The following is a 23,564-nucleotide window of genomic DNA, read 5'->3' on the forward strand; positions in this document are numbered from 1 at the left end:
CATTGTCCATACAAATGAGTCCATAGGAGCATCTTAACAGCTCTAAGGTGAAACTTCAGCACAATGAATTAATAACCTAGACTTTATGCAGACCCTCCTACACATATAGGTCATGACTCCTCAAGACAAATGCACCCTGTTTTTTCTTAATGAAAGGATTTAAGTTACCACTGATATCTGATAGGAGATCTTGGAAAGAGGATACAAGTCAGACTCATGAAACAAGTTCTTGTTTATTCTGGTATTTATCTTGTGTTGCTAACAAGTTCTCATCCTAACCTAGTAAAAATATTAGGTAGAAAATATATGTCCCACCCCTACTCCCTTACTTCTTGTTTCTTAAATAAAAGAATCAAAATTTCAAGCATGAGAATGAGACAGGCTTTTCTTTCAACACACTCCTGTGGTAACATTAATCCTTCACTGTAGATACAAAATGTAGCAGCCACAGAATCTACAGTGCTGCACCAGTGCAGTTCACACCCCTCACAACCATCAATCTGTGCCTCCAGAAACACATTAAAACAATATTTAGCACTTATCTGGTACTTTTCATCCACAGAACTGAAAGTGCTTTACAAAAGTGAGGCCACATCACCTCCTTTTACAGATAAGGAAACAGAGGGAGGGGAAGTGACTTGCCTGAGATTACACATCTTAGTGGCAGAGTTGTGAAGATGGTTGTTACTTATACCAGTGGTTCTCAAATTAGGGCTGCCACTTGTTCAGGGAGAGACCCTGGCGGGCTGGGCCAGTTTGTTTACCTGCCACCTCCGCAGGTTCGGCCGATCATGGCTCCCACTGGCCACGGTTCGGCACTCCAGGCCAATGGGGGCTGCAGGAAACAGCGCGGGCCGAGGGACACGGCAGGTAAACAAACCGGCCCGGCCTGCCAGGGGCTTTCCTTGAACAAACGGTGGCCTTAGTTTGAGAACTACTGACTTATACCACTTAAAGGAAACGGTATCAACAGAAAGCTGAGATATTCTGAAGCACTGCTCCACCCCATCTGGAGCTCCAGGAAGAGGAACCGCTAGCTTGTGGCATCAAGGAGTTAATGGGAACTGCTGAGAACTTCTGGGAAAGACAGAAAGATACATTAACAATGGAAAAGGGTAATGAAGAGTGAACTTTTGGTGCGAGAAAGCAGATAACTCAGTTATCTATCAGCTACAGTGCATTTTATCGAGAAGACAATGTGCGAAGACTCCCTGCTCGGAGCTTTAATAGAAAGAGTTTGAGAATCAGATTGTAGGTGAAAGAGTCTAAAACCATAAAATAGTGTTCTGGGCTGGAGAGGAATGAGGCACTACTGCATGCATGTCCTGACACCTCCCCCAGCAAGTGGCCTCCCAACCTGAAGTCATTTGTTACAGCCCCGAGAAACTTCCCATCAGCACAAATACCCTGGGAAAGAAGACAAAGAAATATATATTCTTGCCCTAGGACTACATTTTCCATAGCCAGGCTTTGAAAGCCCGTAGCAATCCTGCATAGATGCAGATGGGCTACTGGTTAGAACTGGAAGTCAAGTCTATACTCAGTTTACACAAGGTCATATGAATTATTTCATCTGAGTCTCAATTTCACCATCTGCAAAATGGCAGCAATACCTTTGTAAGAGTGCTTTGAGATCCTTATACAAAAACTGCTTTATAGTGTTGAGATGGGGCTATGTTTGGGAGGACAGAAGAAAGGAAGATAGAGCAAAAGAACTACACTGAGGGCTGTAAACATCCAAAGGACAGGATGATTCAAGGAATCTAGGGTGGGATGTGGAGCCTGTCACATCTAGGTGAGGTATCCAAACTGTGCCCAGGTCAATAGTGACAAAAATAAGATTATCTGATGGCTATGCAGTGATGTCTGAGATGAGCTTGTGACCTCAGGACTTTCTGAGCAGACAAGTGGCCACAACATATTACTCACAACTGGCCCCCTTTTTAGTACCTTCAGCAGATATGAATGGGCTTTTAGTCTGAAGGGCTTTCCTTCGAGGGGGGCGCCCTCAAGGACAGTGCCCTGTCATGGCCCATCATGTGCATCAGAGAATAGCGGTTTCCACTGTCAATCCAGCACCTTTCACCAGCCTTGTGTTTGCCTAAGATGACAACATTCCCTCGCAACATGCACATTTTTGGTATGCACAAGTTTCGAGAAAGCCCATGTGCTACCTTGTAGTACAAATGCAGCCAACAATGAAGTGATCTTCAGATCAAAGCAGGGCCAGCATTTATATAAACCTGCACAAGCTCAGACCCAGAGGCATTAAGGTGCACATCTTCTGGATTCAAGTCTAGCAGCTCATTTTGCAGACATCTCAGACAACGTAGAAGTCAATCTTGCTTCACACGTACAGCGATAGACCAGCAAGCTGTGCTTCAATCCCAGGCAGTCACCCATTGGCACCCCTTGCCACCTCGCCCCCAGTTCTCACAGGGTGTGAAGCAGGAGAGGACAGGCAGCAGTAAGTCAGCAAAGTCAGACCTTCAGCTACAAGCTCCTAGCAATACACATGAATCCAAGTCTCCCCTTCTCCCAGTGCAAAATCCAGCCTAGCTGTCCTCTAACATCAGGGGAAAGGCAAGCACCGCGACATTCCAGTGCCAAACAGATGCAGACATTCTGGAATCAGCTCTCTCAGGTCTAACCCGGTTATCCCCTGGTGACTATAATCTTACAGTCTGAGGAATCACATAGTAGCCATGGGAAAGACAAGGATGCCACAAGTCAGACATTCTGCACATTCACGTACCTGGCATGCACCAGAGACTAGGGCTGGCTCTTTCTCACCCTGTCAGCAGAAGCAGGATGAGGGAAGAGGACGACACCTACCCCTGTGGACACATTCCCGGTCCATGCAGCTCTTTTCCCTAACTGAGGGACCAAAGAGCAAACTGCTCTCAAGTTCCAAGCCTCTCTCATGCATTCCTGCTGCTAGCTACCCATCTTCCCACCCTACAGCCTAGCTCACTCGTTAGGCATGCAGTCAGCTGTTCTGGTTTCCCTTCCTTGGTACCTGCCACCTTTCATCTGAGGGGCTCAAAGTGCTTACAGAAAGTGGCTCAGTCACATCCTCATTTGCCGGTTGGAAACTAAGGCACAAAGATTAAGTGACTTGCATAAGAGTCAGGAACAGAAATCATCTCCTCTGATTCCAGTGACCTGCTCTAACTACTAGACCACCCCACTAACAGAGACCTTTCTCCCCTAATGCCTTGCATATTGATGTGGCTTGAGTGCACTGTGTGAGTCACAAGAACTAGTTTCGTTTCCTCATAACAGTAAAGGTACAAATAAAAAAAACCCCACCACCATAGCTTCTAGTCCTACTCTGTAAGATGGGCTACTCGTCTTGACTAAGTAGAAGGGCACCGGTATAGAAGGAGTGTTTGAGAACTCTGCCTTTCCTATCACAAAACAGACAAAGCGAGAGAAAAGAAGACACTCCTTGGAGAAACAGGCAAGGTTTCTCAGCTACATTTTGTTCACCAATAGGTGTGGGAAAAGACAGGGTATAATGCAACAAGGGGCTTTGGCAATATGAACTGGATATCTATAGAAAGAAATCATAAGACTAATCTCCAATCAAGATGGCTTCTTTAGAAGCACAACGGGATTTTCTTTCAATGGCTTGCGAGTGCCAGCTGCAGACGCTGGGGAACAATGCTGGTTGGTTAGGGCTTCCAGGTCAGGTTCCGTAGGTGAGCAATGGTTTGGTTTCCTAGAAGGCATGAGTGTCCGGCTTTGGTGTGTCCATGATGGCAACAGCTGCCCCAGCCCAGGATTGTACTATGTGCAGCTGTGCCTCATGTGGAAATTAACAACATATTCTGCATTAGTCCGCTGCACCGAGATGGCAAAGGGCTCAAAGGGGTGAAAGGTGAATGCAACCAGGCGGCGTACTGTGTGATTGATGGGTCGGCCCAAGAGTCCTGCTTGGATTTCAAACTTCAGAAGGCCAGAATCCCGGGCATAAAATCTGTAAGGAAGAGAAACAGAGAATGCTGATTAGGTCTATTCCTGCTCACTGGTTTTGCCATCTTGAACTCTGCATGAAAAGGGACTGGTGCCACGGATGACTGCTCCTTATTCCATCCCTGGAATTTACCCAAAAGAATGCTGGCAAGATGGTGCGACAGCCTCAGCCTGCACTGGCCAATACGTAGCATTGACTAAGCAATACAAATGATGGACGGTCACATAGGGAAAGTCCCTTCCTGGGTAGAAGTTTTTAATCTTTAACATTTTAACTCATTTTAGTGCCGTAAATGAGAGAAGCCTCTTGCAAAGGGCTGTATTTCATTCTTGCGGGCTCTGATTTCTGGATCCACAGTTAGAAGTAAAAGCCTTTATCTCTAATAAAATACAGACTGGCTCCCTACCATCCCACTGATGCAAACATATCCCATAGTCATAATGGGAGTTGCAAATGAGAATACAGACCCATTCCTTTTAGTAACTTTTAAATAACAGCCTTCACTCTCTAACTGTGAGAATGCGTTGTGTGCCTCCCGTTCTACCAAAAAGACTTCACAACACCACACTGCTGCTATGTGACTTGGTTACTCGCACATCATGTCCCCTCGCTGTGTCCCCATTCAGAAGATGTAAGAGAGCTACCGGACTTGACTTTGCTCTAGGGTGCCTTACACTACTTTACAGCCAGACTTCACAGTCACTTGCTGATTTCCAGTGAATTCTGTCAATGCAAGAGTCTAGGAGAAAGTCGCTTAATGGCCAAATGCAGTGATCACAGCAAATCTGGATGATCTGGAAAGGGAAAGGGAAAGAAATCACCCAATGTACTACGATGCAGAGATCCACCTCTGAGATTCAGATTGGACCCTTGCTCCCCAAACCTGGAGTGCTCTGCAATGTGGCTCAGGTAAGAAGTGGACATTGCTCTTCACTGACTTCCTGGCCCATAAGCAGAGCAGCGTTTGCTGCCTCTAAAGGGAGTTCTGCCTAGCACTCCTTTGGTTGTTTGATCTTTCCTGTGTTCTGAAGGAACTCCTCTCCATGTCCAAGAGTTATGCTGTTTCAAGCTGCACCCCTTACATCTCTAGGAGAACACAAGGATCTCTGCAACTTCACCTTCCACCCAATACTTCGGTGGGTTCTTCAGATAATTTGAAAACCAAACGGCCTCCTGTTATTACACAAATCCATCAGCACTGGCCCCGAAGTTGGTTCCACGATAAGGACCTTTTTCCGAGCACAGACTTGTGATGGTCATTCTGTTCCTATCCGTCTCCATTTCCTTCCTGCCTTGGAGCTTTTGGTTGTTTGCATTTGCCTCTGGTTTCAGCTCAAAATTGCTTTTGTATCAGAGCACATTCTTCCCAACACCACCTGCTAGCCTGATACACTCACAGCTCTTAGGCCGGCAGCAACGGCTCCAGACAGATTCTTTCAATATCAGACACCCTCCAGGTTTTGATAATGCAGCTTGCTAAATTCCTTGCATTTTTCTAGCATGCCATTCTCCTCTCCAATCTCACTCCTCACCCGAATAAGAGTGCCAACCAACTGGCCTGCCAATTACACATAAGAATGAAGCAAAAGAGCCACAATCTTAGTAGTTGGCTTTCCAAAAAGCTCCCTCCTACACAGAACTAGGCATGTGGGGGGTTGGTTTCTAACTAAAACATGGCCTGTGGGCTGCTACTCTCTCCACAATTCAATGTAATTTAAACACACTCAAGATGAGCTCCCTGTAATCTCAGGTAATCTCAAAGATGTGCTCGGGTTGGTATTTTTAAAAAGTGCTCTGCAATCAGAGGCCATTTCCATGGACTCTCACTCTGTGGATAAACTAGGCACTGAAATAGAAGACCTTGTGTCAATAAAAACAACAAGACCAGCCTTTTCAAATTGTACAGAAATGGTAAATTTATCTGCAGACCACTTCTTTAAGTAGGCTCCTTATTAACCCTTTAGATTTAAAAGCTTTAACCCCTAACACAGGAGTTGCTGCATTAAGGATTTGGCAGCCCATGCATCTCCCTCACAAGCTTTGTAGTTCCCTGCTGTGAGTTTGCTGCCAAGCCTCTTGTAAACAGATATTGGGGAAAAGGGCCTGAAGCCATTCCATCAGCAAAGAGGCCAGGAAGCAGGATGTTAACCACTCCAGCAGCTGAGAGAGAGGACTGCTGCAGCCTTCCAGGGGAAGAGAGACCATAAAACTAAGAGTGGGGAGGAGTTAAGCTAAAGGCAGCATGAGTGGGTGCCGAGATGGTGCAGGACACAACTACCGGACCTCAAAAATAAAATAAAATAAAATATAGATTGAGTGTACCTTGGGCTGCTGATGGACTCTGTGCCAATGCCAGGTGCACGGAATTGTCACTATAAATCCTACATTACCAGTAATGAGAAAATAAAGCTAATGCATCTTTATTTCAAAACCGTTTTCTGCATGATGGGCCACTGTTGTATCTTATTAATCATGGTCTTGTGTGAGAGAAACAGGGCAGCACTTTTCCAGCTGTTGAAGGGTTAAGGGTTACTTCTGCGGTTGAATTGCCCTGCATACTATAAGCAGGCAGCTAGGAAACAGGAGCCCCCCACAGCTCCAAACCCCTATTCAAGTCCTGATTGACTCTGGCATTTTATAACCTGAGCTTCTAAAGCGCAAAGCTACACGTCTACTCAGGGGAGAGAGGGAAGGTGGTAGTTTGCTTTGTTTACTACAGAAGACGTGACCACAGCAAATGTCTGCAGTCCTACTCCCTTTTGTCTGTAGCAGCTGCACAAAGGTTGGCAGATGCAGACAAACACCACCCAGTGAGATGTCTGAACATCAACTACAGCGACAGGAAAAGCAGCAGATATTTTTCTGCAGACTGTACAGAGAGAGTTCAAACCAAACCGTACACGGGAAATCAATTAAATAGCTATGATTTGGGGATTGTGTGTGTATGAAATGGTCAGAAGTTCCCAAATCTTAGGCAGCTATAGTGTGCATGGTGCAGGAGGGAATACCGTGGACAGCAATAAAGTTGGTGGTTGCGACCAGTTTCCCCATCTCTCTGGGCAGATCAAAACACTGACATCAGGGCAGTCACCGAGCGCAGTATTAACTCTTTGATCTCTCTCTCTCTGTTCACAAAATGTAGGATTTATTTCGCTCTTCAGGCACTAAGAGCTGTGCAGTTTTCTGCCTTGGGACACTCAGCACATTTAGGCCCAAAGTATGATCTTCCTTAAAACGTTTTGAATCTGGTGGGGGAAATCCAGTGCCAGAATCCAAACAGCTATTCTTGAAATCCATTGCTGTGGCCAATAAACAGAAACAATTTGTGCACGCCCAAGATAGAAATGTGCAAGCTCCCCTTTAGTCTGCAAGGAACATTGCAAACCTCCCTACTTTCAAGGTTAGGCATATTCCTGTTAATAGGGCACAGACAGAAATAAGCAGAATGGCCTTTAGGTCTGACCAAAGGTTCTGCTGTGCAAGCAAGTTTCTTATGCATTATAGGTTTCCAAATCATGAGAAACACAAGAGACTATAGGGAAAAGGGGACCACAGACTCCAGTGTTTGTTAAATGAAGAGGAATAAAGTTCATAGTGAAAGATGACTTTGGTTTCTAAGTTTCTCAGTGTGCGTTACAGACAACGGAGTATGAAGACAGTCAAACCAGCGCTGTGAATGTTATGGGTAACATTTAAAGACATTTAAACAAATCAGACTTGTATAAGTGCTGGCCAGCCCCACCTCCCAAAACGAGCATTTTCTTGCCGTGGCAAAGCAGACTCATACATTGCAACCATAGCATGCTGGCTGTCATATAGCAAAAGGCTGGAGTCTGAGAAGAGGGGGAATTTAATGTTCATATAAAAGGATGTTAAAGTTTCACTACCCATTTCTGCCTCTCAACATGACCAATGCGCTTCAACTCCACTTTTGAAAGAGCCAAATGTAAATGTGCATATGTAAAATAGGCACAGTCCATAGGAGAGGAAAGACAGAGCTTCCTAATTTACTGGTCTCTTCGGAATAATCTAAACAAGGACTCTGCTGGAATGGAACAGAGGAGGAGAAAAGGGAAACATCCCTATATGTACACTTCAGTCTGAGACACAGTCGAGACACATGTACATTTCTGAGAAACACGCATTCAGTCCTAGCCATGTGCAATTTTCTGACTCTTCTTCATACCTGATGGGGTGATCTCCACACGTCTTTGGCCGTTCCATGACTGACACCCACTTGTCATCATAACTGAAGAGGGAGAGGTCAAGGTAAGGACTGCCGCTGTAAGACTGAGCGCTGATTGGGAGCTGACCCAGCAGCCTCCGCACAGCCTCTGTGTGCCCTCCATACTTTGCATTCACAATAGTGTCCTTAAACCTGGAACACACAAAGGGACAGATTTTATTTGCAAAGCGCACAGGGAAATGGCACAATGTAGATATATTAGTGTTCAAAAAGGATAGAGATAACAAATCAAAACAGCAGCAGTTTAAAAAACTAGTATACCTCTACCCCGATATAACGCGACCCGATATAACACGAATTCGGCTATAACACGGTAAAGCAGCGCTCCGGAGGGGCGGGGCTGCGTGCTCTGACGGATCAAAGAAAGTTCAATATAACGCGGTTTCACCTATAACGCGGTAAGATTTTTTGGCTCCCGAGAACAGCGTTATATCGGGGTAGAGGTGTACTACTAAGTTCAGAAGTTACAATTCATCTAATACACCATCAGTCTCAATTCTGGTGACCTTTTACCTGCTCCACAATCAATCAGTATTCCTATTCTGTTTTGGAACTATGGACTGACAAGTGGATAGGAACTTGTCATTCCACAAGATCTGGCTACAGCTGCCCTGCAGTACTGGAAATGTACAGGATCAGAAATGGGGAGAGATGGAGTAGCAGCTTAATCAATCAATCCAGGTTTTACTGCAAAGATTGTAAACATTGTCAGTGAAGCCTGAAGGTTGTGCTATTAACAGCTGAATTCCTGAGGTTGAAGGAGGACTTGGGAATCCTTCTCTCCCCAACCATTACGTTTTGATTGCATAAAGCAGGGGTCGGCAACGTTTGGCACGCGGCTCGCCAGGGTAAGCACCCTGGCGGGCCGGGCCAGTTTTATTTACCTGCTGACGCGGCAGGTTTGGCCGATCGCGGCCCCCACTGGCCGCGGTTCGCCGTCCCGGGCCAATGGGGGCGGCGGGAAATGGCGCGGGCGAGCGATGTGCTGGCCGCCAGGGTGCTTACCCTGGCGAGCCGCGTGCCAAACATTGCCGACCCCTGGCACAAAGGGAAGAAACTGTAGAAGAAGAACAACCTCGAAGAGAAGCCTGCAGCTGTTTAGCTCAGCACAGTCTGAAACGTTCTTTCCTGTGAAAAGATTTATCTGCATTGGAGTTTTTCTTCTTTACAAGTTAGTAAGCAGAATCTGAGCTTTCTGTTGGCGAGATCCAACTTTTATGAGACCAGCGGTATAAGAGACACTTATCAGGAACAGTTTATACTGGACTGTAAACTCTCAGGGCAAGGGTCTATTGTGTTTACTTATCTAACAAGCACCCTACCACCCCATCACCAGCCCCATTATAGGCTCCACCACCAACCAGAAGGCTGAAGAGGTTCTTGCCTCTGGTTTCAGCTACAAAACAAGAGCAGCACTTCATATGTTTGCATTAAGTTCTGTCCCTCACACGCAGTAGGGAATCCCCAGTGGGAGTTATGGAAATATACAGGACAACCAAGTCTCCTTCGCTTGCATGGATTCAACAGCTTGAATCAACAGAAGTCTCCCCTATAAGCAATGGCAGAAATGGTCACTACATAGTTAGGCTGAAGTTAAATTAGTTGTGGGAAGTACAAGAGGCTCTGGCACACTTGGGTATGTCACCACATATTCCTAGCACCACATTTTAGAAACATCACCACCTGCATTACTAACATGACTTTAGTCTGCTTAAAAGAATTTTAGAAGCCTTGTTTACTTTTATATCTCACTCCACTTTCACTGTGACATTAGATTGGTCAGTTTTACTTTCACACAGGAAAGGAAGGTCCAACTGAAAAAAGGAACAGCATACTTTTTGCTGAAATTGTAGAAATTGCCACAAACACAGAGTTTTATTCATATTACATTTGGGGAAACCTGTCTGGCAAAATAAATCCCAAATTTGGTGACATTTTTGGTTTAACAAATCCTAGCTTTGTGTCCTAATACTCAGAGAGCATCACTTAAACAGCCCCAGAGGAAGTCACAGCACAAGGTGTGCTGGCAGCATTCTTCCCTCAGAAATCTCTCCCCCTAGGGTTGGATTCTTAGATTGTCACTGTATACTTTCTAGCCTTGGTCTACCATTTGCATGGAAGACCAAACAAGACAGTGAATGTGGAATACAGAACAGGTGTTCCCTGCCTCAGCCTTGAGTGTTCAGCAGATTTCAGAACCATAAGGCTGTGGTGAGATGTGCCATGTTCAGAATGGACTCATACACCAGTCAGTCACTAAAGAGCTATGTTTCTCAAGGTTGTCACAGCTATTTGATACTGGCCTTTGGCTGGCAGTGTTGAGCATGTACCTATATGGTATAAGGCATGCTCCGAATGGCTCACCGGCGCTGGATCTGTCTGGCAAAGTTGTTACTGGAAGCTGAGCAGGGAAATTGGACAGCCTCGCTGTGCAGGGTGGCATTCCTGAAGAGGTCACAGAAGTTCTCAAAGAGCTCCAGTAGCTCATCCGAAGTGTTCTCGAACACAGCAATAACCTCTGTGGTCACCATGTTGTACACAACAAAGAATGAAGGCTGCAGAGAGGAGCAGAGTTAGTGGTTTTCCAACAGAGTGCAGACAGACAATACAGGGTCTATATTAGTTGGGAATCCCTCCCCCCAATACAGACAACACACACACAAAAGACTACCCATGATTGCTCTGCAATGTAGGAGAATCTCACATTCACTATACAAATTCATTATGCTATTCAAATACCTCAGAGGGTACCAGATTATCCAGCCTATTCACTACAGTGTAATTATTTATGAAGGGAACTAAACACGCTTTCAATTTTTCATTTCAAACTGGACGTCAATATTTCTGTTTTCTCTTCCTCACTCCCCACCAAATATAAAATGTTTTTTTAAAGTGGCAGATTTAATTTTCTTTCCTGCTGGGGAAGTGATTTTAAACCAGGTGCTGGCTGGCAACAAATTATTTCTCCTGTATGTGAAGAGCTGAGAGCTTTTTTTTTTTTTTTTTTGGCATTTATTGTTTTCCCCCCCTCTTAATATTTCCAGCATGCAGAGATGAGATATTTTTAGTGCATTGTGTTCCAACATTGCCTGCAAAAGTTTTGCCCTCCAGGTACCATGCTGGTGTAGAAATGAAAGCCTGAAAGACAATAACTATTTCTTTTTAATACTGACACTCTTATCCAAGAATTTCCAGGTGCCATTGCAATTGTAAATCCAAAACATGACTCAGGTACTTCTGCAGTAATTTTTTCCCTCGATAAGGTTACTCAATCACCACAGACACTAACTCCCAAACCAGGGGTGTCCAAACTTACTGGCCTGCCGAGCCACATACAACAATCTTCAGAAGTTCAAGAGCCAGGGCACACCTGCTGGGAGCCAGGGGTTGGGGCTTCAGCCTTGCTCCTGAAGAAGGCCCGAGCCCTGGCAGCTGTGCCCTGGAGGGCTGAAGCCCCAAGACCCACCCTCTACTGGACAGAAGCCCCTCCCGCACCATCCCACTGCAAGGCAGAGGTCCTGAGCTTCCTCTCCTCCCCCTGTCTGGTAGAAGAAGAATGGGGAGGCATAGTGGGCTCTGCAAGCTGCACTTTAATGGTAAAAGAGCCGCATGTAGCTCACGAGCCACAGTTTGGCCACCCCTGGCCCAAACCCAGATACGACCTCTAACAACATATAGCAACAGAGTAGCACCTTTTGTAAATCCTGATGAACTCAGACCTTAGGATTTCCATTTATATTAGATGCTTACAGACTGTAGACTCCACCTTGATATACTCACAAAGCAAGACTGGCCTCGTTTTACAAAAAGAAACCCAGCTGCAGACGCACCTCAAGACTTCACCCTATAGGATAATTTGTGGGCTGGGGAGAAGAAGAAGGAGTGAAGAACTCAGACGGGTCTCTCAAAATGGGGCGGAGTTTGGATTATCACTATATCGAGCCCATGGCTTGTTACAGAGTTGTGTTGGTTTGGGAGAAGTTGGTGCGCGCTATCCAGTTTTCGCTCTCAAGGGAGCTGTTACTGACACATTGTACTTAGACTATTCAAAAAATGGGGGAAACGGATAGTTGCCAAATATCCCCATATTACTCCCAATCACCTGAGCTATTAACTAAATCACCACCTCCTGGGGAAAAAAAAAAAAAAAAAAAGTCCTTCTGGGCTGTAGGATTGAAGTGCAGAGGGAAGGAGAAGAAGAAGGGCTTGACTACCCTTGACTCATTCCTGTACACATATTTACCACTTTAAAGATTGCAAAATTACAGGGTGGATAAAAATCAATGATTTAAAAAAAAAAATCGCATTTTTTTGATAAAATGCTTTTTGAGGAAAAAGCCCATCTAAAGATAGTTTTAATTAAGATACATTATAGCTCAAAGATCTCTCTTCATGGAATAGGGATTACAAATTCTAATTCTATAGTATGAGACGATATATTAATGTAATGTTTAAGAAAAGTTTTGTAAATGAGTTCCAATAGTTCATGGATTAGGGAACCAATTTTATGGGATTCCAGGGGCTTCTGTATAGATTATTTAGGTTAATCTTTCTATCTATCCAATGGCGCTCAGTCTAGAAGATACCATCAGAGATGCTTAGTTTTGCAGTTCTCAAACTGTGGATTTGTATCTCCAGCGATAATATGCTTGTTAACAGCAAAAATGTTTTAAAATACATAATATATAGAGGTGAGAAATAACAGACCTCAACCCTATTGTCCCTCTGTGAATTTGTGTACAGAGTCACTTCCTTACCTCTCTCTAAAAGTACAAAGTTTCAAAAAGTTCAACGAATAGAAGATTGTTGGGAGCGGAATAGATCTGGACAAGAAGTCGTCTGGAGATAAATGTGAGAAGGGAGGGACAAGCAGTAGAAACAAAAGTGAAACTGGTTGAGCAGCATATTCCAGAAGTCTTGAGATCTTTCTGAGTGTAGCCTTGATTGATTTGAGATCTACCACACCATTCTCTCACTAGAAGGGAAAACCTATAATGGCAGCAGGCCGTAAAAGAGACCCAGTTTGGGAATAAGAACCTTTCAAGCAATATATGTTTGCTGATGATGTTTTAAAGAAAGTCACACCAGTGAACTGGTGGAAGTCACTTAAGCACTTGGATTCAGAGACTGTTGAAGTGATCATCTCACTTTTAAAAGCAGTAGCTTCTTCTGCCGGCGTAGAAAGAATATTTCTTCCTTTGGACTAATTCATTCCAAACTGAGAAATCATTTGGGATCTGAAAAAGCAGGAAAGCTTGTTTTTCTTTTCCAGATTATGAACAAATAGGAAAATGAAGATGAAGACGACTGAGTTAGCTGCAGAAGCCAATATTTTAAGGTTCTCATGTTGACCTGGCTGACACAGTCGATTAATTTTTTTTAAATATTTCATTTAACTATTTAAGTTAAAAACAATTTTAACAAAAAATAAACCTGATTTTAAAAAACGTGAATGTTTAACTAAATTCAAAAATTTACGCTTGTTTTATTAAAAATATTATATGTTTGCTGTTGAAGAAAAAAAATCCAGCATACATAACGTTGTTTTAGTTACATAAAATAATTTAAATGTCTGTCTGGTGATGTGCTCCTCCTAATACAGCATGGCAAGAAAATCCTCCAAATATTAATGATTAACCTGTTGAATTGGAGGTAGTTCACCTCCCAATGACTTCATAAATATCTGCTTCAATTACCTTTGGTAAATGAAATAACCAAACAATCATTCATTTTCTAATATAGCTGTAAAACTAATCTGAAAAGTTTTCAAATAAATCACTTTAAAAATGTATAGTGTGTACCTTCTAAAAATGAAACCTACATCTATCTGAGTTGTGAAGAATATGTATTAAGGTTATAACAACCAACAAGAATGCACTTTTATGTAGAAATCCATGATTAAATCGAGTCTTCCTGACTAGTGATTTAAATCAATTTGATTTAAATCAAATCCACCCTGCAAAATTACAATTGTGCGATACACCTCTACCCCGATATAACGCTATCCTCGGGAGCCAAAAAAATCTTACCGCATTATAGGTGAAACTGCATTATATCCAACTTGCTTTGATCCACCGGAGCGCGCAGCCCCGCCCCCCCCGGAGCGCTTCTTCACCGCGTTATATCCGAATTAGTGTTATATCGGGGTAGAGGTGTATTTCTTTTATGGGAATCTCTGTATTTACTGCAATTATGGGTCTATGAAATGTGCTAAACCAGAGAAACGTTTCTCAAATAATATTTTAAAGCCACTTGTAGTTCCTGGGTGGGACATTATGCTATACACTTGGCGTAAGTTAGGTAACCACATAGCTATTTAGAAAAACACAGTATTTCCATAGAACGCGTCATGTCTAGATCCATCTGAATAACTGAGAATTCATCTTCCATACTTTCAATATAGGATCCCACTACTTGTGCTTGTGTTAATCAGACAATTGAAATGGAAAAAACCTACTAAATCATCTAGTCTATATCACTGCCAATGTAAAGCGCAAATCCCAAGAAGTGGGGGGGAGGGGAGAAAAGAAACCAGATGTAGATATTCAACTGTATCATAATTTTAGGCCTCACTGCATAATCAAACAAACAAAGGAAAGGTTAGACTCAAGTGCAGAGGAAAGAACAGAATTTTCACTAAATATAGAACCCTGCTACAGCTGCCATAGAAACCATCCAAGAGCAGTGGAAATGGCAGAGCATGAAGAAGGGACCTTGTGGCCAGGTTGGCAGATCTAAAACGTGACCATTTTTGCTTTACTTTGTATTACTTCTTGTTTATTTAGATGCATAAATGTATTTATCAAAAATCAAGCTTCATGTACAACATTTGAAAAATAACCTTTTGTGAGTTTTAATAAAAATTAAAACCTTAACTTTTTCCTCTCAACTCACCAAAAAACCCAATATCCTAAATACCAACCCACCCAACCCCTCCTTATGCAAAACCTAGGACAGTGTTTCCCAAACTTGGGACGCCGCTTGTGTAGGGAAAGCCCTTGGTGGGCCGGGCCGGTTTACCTGCCACGTCCGCAGGTCCGGCCCATCGCGGCTCCCACTGGCCGCGGTTCACTGCTCCAGGCCAATGGGAGTTGCTGGAAGTGGCGCGAGCCGAGGGACACGGCAGGTAAACAAACCGGCCCAGCCTGCCAGCGGCTTTCCCTGAACAAGCGGCAGCCCTAGTTTGGGAAACACTGACCTAAGAGATGGGCCTAATTGTCAAGAAGCTCTGGCTCTCTCAAAACAGAAGTAAATGAAAGACTTTCCACAACTGAGAGCCCTACACACAGAACAGCTTGCCACAGATGCTTAAATCTAGAACCTATTAACCAGTTATCTTGAATGCCTCAGCTGATCAGGTTTCAGAGTAGCAGCCGTGTTAGTCTGTATCCGCAAAAAGAAGAACAGGAGTGGCACCTTAGAGACTTGTGGTACCTTAGAGACTAACAAATTTATTAGAGCATAAGCTTTCGTGGACTACAGCCCACTTCTTCGGATGCATATTCAGCTGATCAGATAGCCAGAACTTACACAGAGCTTCACAGATCAAATATCTGGAAGTGGACCCAGAAACAAATGGTAAGCTAAGTTCATCTCCTGAGTAACCAGTGCAGTCCGCTACCTGCCTCTGAGGCTTCAAGCCAGCCACGATCTGCATCAGCTATGAAATCTAAGCGGTCTTCAGATGGAAGCAGTCTAGAGCAGTGTTTCTCAAACTGGGGCCGCCACTTGTGTAGGGAAAGCCCCTAGCGGGCCAGGCCGGTTTGTTTACCTGCCGCGTCCGCAGGTCCGGCCGATCGCAGCTCCCAGTGGCCGTGGATCGCTGCTCCGGGCCAATGGGAGCTGCGGGAAGCGGCGCGGGCCAAGGGACATACTGGCTGCCGCTCCCAGCAGCTCCCATTGACCTGGAGCGGCGAACCGCAGCCTGTGGGGGCCGCGATCGGCTGGACCTGCAGACGGGGCAGGTAAACAAACCGGCCTGGCCTGCCAGGGGCTTTCCCTACACAAGCGGCGGCCCCAGTTTGACAAACACTGGTCTAGAGAGCATTGCAATGACCAGTCACAAATGCCTGTCAAAGTCCAGATCCAAGAGAACTGGTTGCATTCACCTAATCAGGAAGGCTTATGATATTTTTGGCCACTGGACAGAGCTCAAGACTCCAGGATCAGTAAAGTGGGCCCCAAAACATCCCAAATTGCAACCCACTTGGACAAAGGTTTAATATCTTTGCAATATCCACGTTGTTTATATGTATTTGTTAGACAAATATTTCAATGCTGCTTTTACAAAAGACACTCAGTCCTCAACTACTTTACAATAATAAACAGTGCGCACAATCTAACACAGTGGTTCTCAAAGCCGGTCCGCTGCTTGTTCAGGGAAAGCCCTGGCGGGCTGGGCCAGTTTGTTTACCTGCCGCGTCTGCAGGTTCGGCCGATCGTGGCTCCCACTGGCCAAGGTTCACCGCCCCAGGCCAATGGGGGCTGCGGGAAGCGGCGCGGGCCGAGGGATGTGCTGGCCGCCTTCCCGCAGCCCCCATTGGCCTGGAGCGGTGAACCACGGCCAGTGGGAGCCGCGATCGGCCAAACCTGCGAATGGGGCAGGTAAACAAACTGTTCCGGCCTGCCAGGGGCTTTCCCTGAACAAGCAGCAGACTGGCTTTGAGAACCACTGATTTAACATTCTTTGTGACTCTACAGCAGACTAATGTATGTGCACAATGGAAGAAGTAACATACAAAGAAAGCTTCAAAGTGAACAGCTAACATCCATTCATTCCAACTTCTAGCTTAGGGGTCGGCAACCTGTGGCACGCGGCTCACCAGGGTAAGCACCCTGGCGGGTCGGGCCAGTTTTATTTACCTGCCCCATCCGCAAGTTTGGCCGATCGCGGCCCCCACTGGCCGCGGTTCGCCGTCCCGGGCCAATGGGGGCGGTGAGAAGCCGCGGCCAGCACATTGCTCGCCCGCGCCGCTTCTCGCCGCCCCCATTGGACCGGAATGGCGAACCGCGGCGAGTGGGGGCTGCGATCGGCCGAACCTGCCGCATCAGCAGGTAACTAAAACTGGCCAGGCCCGCCAGGGTGCTTACCCTGGCGAGCCGCGTGCCTAACGTTGCCAACCCCTGTTCTAGCCCTTGAAAAACAATGGGACAAATATTGAGAGGGGCAGGGAGGGAGACACGAAACTTCCAGAGAAACCAGAACAGTGAGCAATGAGCAGCACTGCAAGTTTAGAAAGAGTTCTTGCCAGACATCTTTAATAGAATTATAAAATAAGCAGATGAAAGGAATTAAGTAGATTAAAAAACTTAAAGTAGTCTCAGACCAATCTCACGTGGATTGAAAACTGAAGATCTCTAGGAAAAAAGGCAATGATAAACATGTTGTGTTATGGTGCGGGCAGAGGGGTAAGGGATGTCTACCACAGAGATTGGCATTAGAGCTGGTCTGATTTAACTTCATTACCAACCTGGAAATGGGAGTAAACAACATATTAGTTAGAGATAGCAGATGATACTAAATTGGGGGAATTCTGCACCACTGCACAAGCACAGAATTAATGTCCCCAGCAGATTTTTTTTTCTCCCGCAAAATAATGGATTCCGACAGGAAGGCAAAGGGAAGTCATGTGAGGGAAGTCATGTGAGGGGTCACGCTACAATTACATCTTTTGCCCACCAGAAGAGAGGGCAACTGGCTCATGAGCAGGAGCAGCCAACCGTAGGGGGGGGGGGGGCAGATGCTGTCTTCCTTACAGCACCCTGCCTGCAGGGCCAGGTAAGGAGGCATGGAATGGGGGGATGAGAGGGGCAGAGAGTGGGGCACATGGGGCTGCTGGAGGGGTCACACAGACTGGGGTTCATAATAGCTAGTGAGGGGAGACAGATTGGACGCAGGGGCACAGGAGCTAGTGGGGTGACAACACTGAGCCAGGGACTGAATGGGAATGGGGGTCCAGGGCCACGGGGGAATAAGGGCAGCTATGCCTGGGTGAATGGGAAGTGGGGGTGCAGGGACACATGGAGATGGGGCAGCTATGCATAGCTGATTGAGGATGCAGGGCCACATGGGGAAAGAGGAGAGTGGGGGTGCAGGGACACACGGGCATATTTGCAGATATGCCTGGCTGAATGGGGTGTGGGGGTGCAGGGACACACAAGGACAGGTTCGGATGTGCCTGACTGAATGGGAGAGGCTAGGGGTCAGCCAGGGTCTGCATGGGGGAGGCTCCCCAACTCCCAGACAATTGCCCCCCTCCAAAAGAAACACCTTGTTCCATACTTGCCCAACCCACACCCAACAACCCTCCAGATTCTGTCCCAGGCTCCTTCCCAGCAATTACTTCCCTCTCCCTCCGCTCCTTCGTTACCCCCAACTTCCCAAAGCTTTTGCACTGCTTTGGAGGGGTGCGGGAAATACATTTCTGTATTGTACTTTAAATGAATTATTACTCAAAGTTCTGTATTAATAGGCCCAGTAAGGAATCTATTTGTCAAAAACCATTTCCTGAATCTTTTTTGTTGTCTGTATTGTTACAGACATACTTGCTGACAGGTATTTTGAAATAAACTACCAAAATAATTGAAACTGGTTATATTGTTATTTTGACAAATAAAATAGGCAGAATTTTACAGAATTTTAAAATATTGTGTGCAGAATTCTTAATTTTTTGGTGCACAATTCTTCCAGGAATAATTGGGAGTTGCAAATACCATCCAGGACAGAAAGATAGTAAGAGGCTTTGAGAGATTAGAATTGTAAGCAGAAAAAGTGAGATTCAGCTTGGAAAAATGTCAGCTATTACATCTGAAAAATACTCAAACACACATACCTAATAGGAGAGAAGCATCTAGAAAACAGTAATAGCTTAGAGATCCAACTATGCAATACAATATGGCAAGAAAAAAAGGTCAGTTTGGGGTGGCACATGCAGAGTCTGTAGACCACAGAGTAGGGAAGTTAACAGTCCTTTCTTTATATTACTCTGGCATGACTGCCTCTGAAGCACTGTTTAGTTCTGGGCACCCTTCAACAGAAAGAAACTGGTGAGAGTGGGGAAAAGGAACAAAATGATCATCAGGCTGGAGGGGTTCAAATAAGAAGCTAAATTAAAGAACTAATTGTATAGTTTGTGTAAGACATCTGATGGGGAATGACTGGATGACTCTCTACAGGTAACTGAAAGGTATATATACCAAAGATGAGAAAAGGTTACAATATGTAGGGTAGCAGTAGGATATAATTAGGAATAACTGGAAGAAATTAAGAAAAATGTAGAATGAGTTTTATGGAGCAAATCCCAATCATGAGTTCCAGTAAGCTGTGGAACAGTGTCCCAACGGAAGTAGAAATACTGTCACTTGGGACATTTACAATTCTAATCAGATTGTACGCTTATCAGGACAGAGACTATTTTGTAGCCTGTATTTGTACAATGCAAGGCATAATAGGTCCCTGATCCTGATTACTAAAATACAAACAACAACAGACTTGGCAAAGCACCAATAAGTGTAGTATAGAAAACAATCCTGCATTTGCAAGAAGATGAAATTGTATAACCACATTGGTCTTCTCTCTCTCTAATTTCTATTAAGTTTTGACATTGTGAGAGAGAATCTTACTAAATACCATCAAAGATACCACCAAGGCCCCTCACAACAGGATCCAAATTATATACTGTGGAGAACACAACATTTCCACCCAACACTCAAAGACCCAAATCAGCACTTAGACCAGAAATGTAGCTTATAGTATTTTTCTGCATGGGAATAACCTCAACAAAGCAATAAGCTGCCCAAAGAGGAAATGCCCTACCTGTGACGGGTCTGTCACCCGCAGTGTGACCACATCTTCACTGGTGTATTTAATAAACAGATGGCTCTCATCCAACAGCTGCATTTTCCACATGCGCAGCTGCCTCAACTGATCAAAGTACTGGAAGAACCTCCTTTTTGCCATCGCACTCCCATCCTGCTCTGCCCTCCTCCACAGGTACACCAACAGTCTGTGCTTCAGAGAATTTATGAAGGGCTCTTTGTACGGGTTTGCCATCCCTGTCTGAGTGTCTCGCTGCACTTCTGGATAGACAGCGGAGAGGGTCAGGAGATCATCCTCATAGCAGAAACGACCTATAGTCCGTACATCAATGAATGTGCCCTCAGGTGTCACTTGAAAGACATGAATAGTCTGCTGCTGCACGGAGAGAATAGCCAAGATATTCTTATACAGGTATAGGCCCTGGTTGTGAGACAAGATGACTTTGTCACATTTGAATGTCCTTGTGTCACACAGTCTACCTGTGTGAAGATCTATGATATGCAGAGAATAGTCCTCCAAAGGGGACCTGGGATTAGGGGTCACCGACTCACTGTTGCGATAAACCTCAAAAAATGGGGGGTGAGGTTCCTCGGGCAGGTAGGCAGCAGAGCCAACAATTACATAGCGACAGTCATCTGTGAACAAACTGCACTCGCGATTCAAGTGCTCACCATTGGAGGCCACGTTGGTGATATGAAGCAAGACGAAGAAACGTTCAAAGAGCCGCCCACGGATGTTGACAGATCTTTGGTCATTGCCATTGGCCAAGATCTCTCCCTCATAACCCTGCAGGAGATCCTCTGCTGCCTGGCAGCCCTGATACTCGTAGATCTCCAGGGAGGTCTGGTCCGAGGAGAAAGCAATGAAGTAGCGCCCGTCGGGGGAGAACTTGCGCAGGAAGCAGGGCGGCTTCTCAACGTTGACCACAGTAAAGTTGGGGAAGACATTCTGGTGGAAGACCCGGACCTGGTGCCAGTGGGTGCCGGCCTTACCAGAGCTGATCCTTCGGCGCTCCAGGCGGTGGATGACATTCTGGTTCTGGATTCTGCGGGGCCTGATGGTCGGAGCGTCATGATCCATCACTTCATCGTTCCCTGGGAAGGAAACACAGAGGCCGCTGTACTGGACAGGGAACAGCACGACCCTATACCAGACCGTGGAGTGGGGGGGGGGGGGCGGCAGAGATGGGAGAGGGTCTCCTGGGGGAGCAGGGGCACCGCAAGGGTAACACAGCTGGGACCCTAGAGGCGGGGTGCTCTGGAGATGCCTGCTGAGAAGAGGGGGCTCGGGAGGCTCCCCCGGAGGCGGCCCCAGTGTCAGGCCCCGGGGGTGGGAGGCTCACGGAGTTAGGGGGGCCTGGGCGCCCCGGCAGACGGAGGTTGCGGTTTCCAGACGCCGGGGCGCTGCAGGGCCGCGGTCCCCCGGGAGGGGCGCGAGGCGGCGGGAGCCGAGGCGCTGATGGGCGTCGCGCGTCTCCTCACCTCTCCGGGCCGCAGCAGGATCCCGACGCCTCCGCCGTCCGGTCACTCTATGGCCGCCGCCATCTTTCCGCCAAGGCGCCGCTGCTAACGACTCAGCCTCAGCCTTGGTGACGAGAGCAAGAGGGTACCGCGCCAGCCCGGAAGTGCTTCCGGAGGCCGCGGGGCGTGGCGTCAGGTAGGCGCCGAGTGTCAGCGGCAGCCGGCAGACAGTGGCCCCTGGCGGCCGGAGGAGTCACCGCGGGGCTGGGGGAACCAAGGGACCTTCAGAGCCGCCAGGGACCATGGCACCCACGGCAGCCGGGCATCATGGGAGATGCGCCCCACATTCCCAGCAGTGCAGGGGACCCTCTGACCGCCCCTCACCCCAGTAGGGAGCTGTACTCACCGCACCCCTCCCTGCCCCCCCCCCGAGCCAGCTGTGCCCCTCAGGCATGCCAGGCACCTCCCTGCCCAGGGTGCAGCGCCCACCCCAGTCCCTCCCGTACTCATAGCATGACCCCTCGCCTTACAGCCATTGCTGGCAGACTCCGGGGGGAGTCTGGCTCTGAGGGGCACGGCGGGTGTAGGGGAGACCCCATGCGAACTGGGAACTCTCTCCCAGGTGCACACTCCCACTGCCCATCGGCTGCGTCTCTGGGTTGCCCATTGGGGCCAGTGTTTCTACAGTAATACCTGGGCACTACCCTACTTCCCTTGTATGACATTTTGGGGGGCAATCCAGAGCAGCGAGGGGCTGTGTCACCTCTGCCCTTCAACCGTGGGTGCCACACAATGCTTTGCTGTTGTGGCTCCTCCTAACCTGGGCTCCTGCCAAACAGCACTCAGGGCACACCCTGGGTGTCTGTGTGCAGCCACAGTCCTGGGCCAGCAATTCTGACCCCAGCAGCCTGTCAGCAAACACCAGCCACACTCTGGCTTCCAGCAGCCTTGATTACCACATGCAGAGTAACCCCAACACACTCCCAGTTCTGGATTTCCCTCCCCCCCCCCCCCTAAAATGTACTGTCCTCTCCTGGACAGATCAGATAACAAAGGTCCGTTGTCCCAAAGGAACAATATACAATTTGCCACCTTAATGGGAATTACCCACACAGTTCACAACACTAGATTAATTTTGATTAAAGAACAAAAAATTGTATTTGACTACAAAGAGATAGGTTTTAAGTGAGTACAAGTATTAAAGCATTTCAGTAAAAAATGGTTATAAGAAAAAAAGATACTGTACTAAACTTTTAAAAACTAGGCTTGGTTCAAGGTAAAATTCTTACCATATGCTTCCAACAACATTACTGACCAATCTTCAGGTCAGGATCCTTCCCAAAGTCAAAGAGCTGGATTCTTTTGTCTTCTTAGGTTCAAGAGAGATGGATAAGGAGAGAGAACTTGGAGTGGTTTTGCCTCTTACTTATATAGTTTAATCACCCTTTAAAATGCATTTCCCTGAGAGTGACCCTTAGGTAAAGTTCTTTCCAGTGGAGGGCAAGGAGACATTGGGGGGTGGGGAGGAGGAGAGAGATTTCATGTTGTTCCTTCTCTCCCCTCTGTCTGAGGACTGTGTTTACAGCTCATATGCAAATTGAGGTAAACACATATCCCTTTGTTTAAGACCTGCTTGATTAGCTTTACCTAATGGCTACATGACTTTAAACATGGGTCTTTAACATTATACAGGGAGGAATTTCATAACTTTACACACAATGTTACCACATACATTCCACCGTGATATTATTGACCAGTGAGATATTAGTTTTCAAATACTTCATAAGGTGACCACACGAGTGCATTCCATTACACCTTGTCACAAACGTGTCTTTCCAAAATGTGTTATGGGTGTTCCCCCCTCAGGACTGGGACTGATGCACCATCCCCCTCCTGTATTGCCCCACTGCCTGCTTTCTTCAGTCCAGCGCTCATTGGCCATCCGCCATAGCACCTTCCTGACCCTTCACTTTCCAGTATTTCCTCCCCTCCTGGGAAAGCACCATCGCCCCAGAAGAGTTTTGTACAGCCTGAATGCAGAAAAGGCTGATACTCAATGTG

At 46.4% G+C, this 23,564-nt stretch overlaps 1 protein-coding gene across 1 annotated transcript; it reads right to left on the reverse strand.

Annotated features, from left to right (window-relative positions):
- Positions 1-214: 214 nt before the first annotated feature.
- Positions 215-21,685, reverse strand: DET1 (DET1 partner of COP1 E3 ubiquitin ligase). The gene is made up of 5 exons (XM_005294885.4): positions 21,525-21,685; positions 20,041-21,137; positions 10,590-10,780; positions 8,166-8,357; positions 215-3,982 (listed from the first exon to the last, which is right to left on the reverse strand). Exons 2-5 carry the CDS (start codon positions 21,121-21,123, stop codon positions 3,793-3,795), a joined length of 1,656 nt encoding a protein of 551 aa, XP_005294942.1. The 5' UTR covers positions 21,124-21,137; positions 21,525-21,685; the 3' UTR covers positions 215-3,792.
- Positions 21,686-23,564: the final 1,879 nt, after the last annotated feature.

Source organism: Chrysemys picta, chromosome 10 (assembly GCF_011386835.1).
Source record: "Chrysemys picta bellii isolate R12L10 chromosome 10, ASM1138683v2, whole genome shotgun sequence".
Taxonomy (NCBI): domain Eukaryota; kingdom Metazoa; phylum Chordata; order Testudines; family Emydidae; genus Chrysemys; species Chrysemys picta.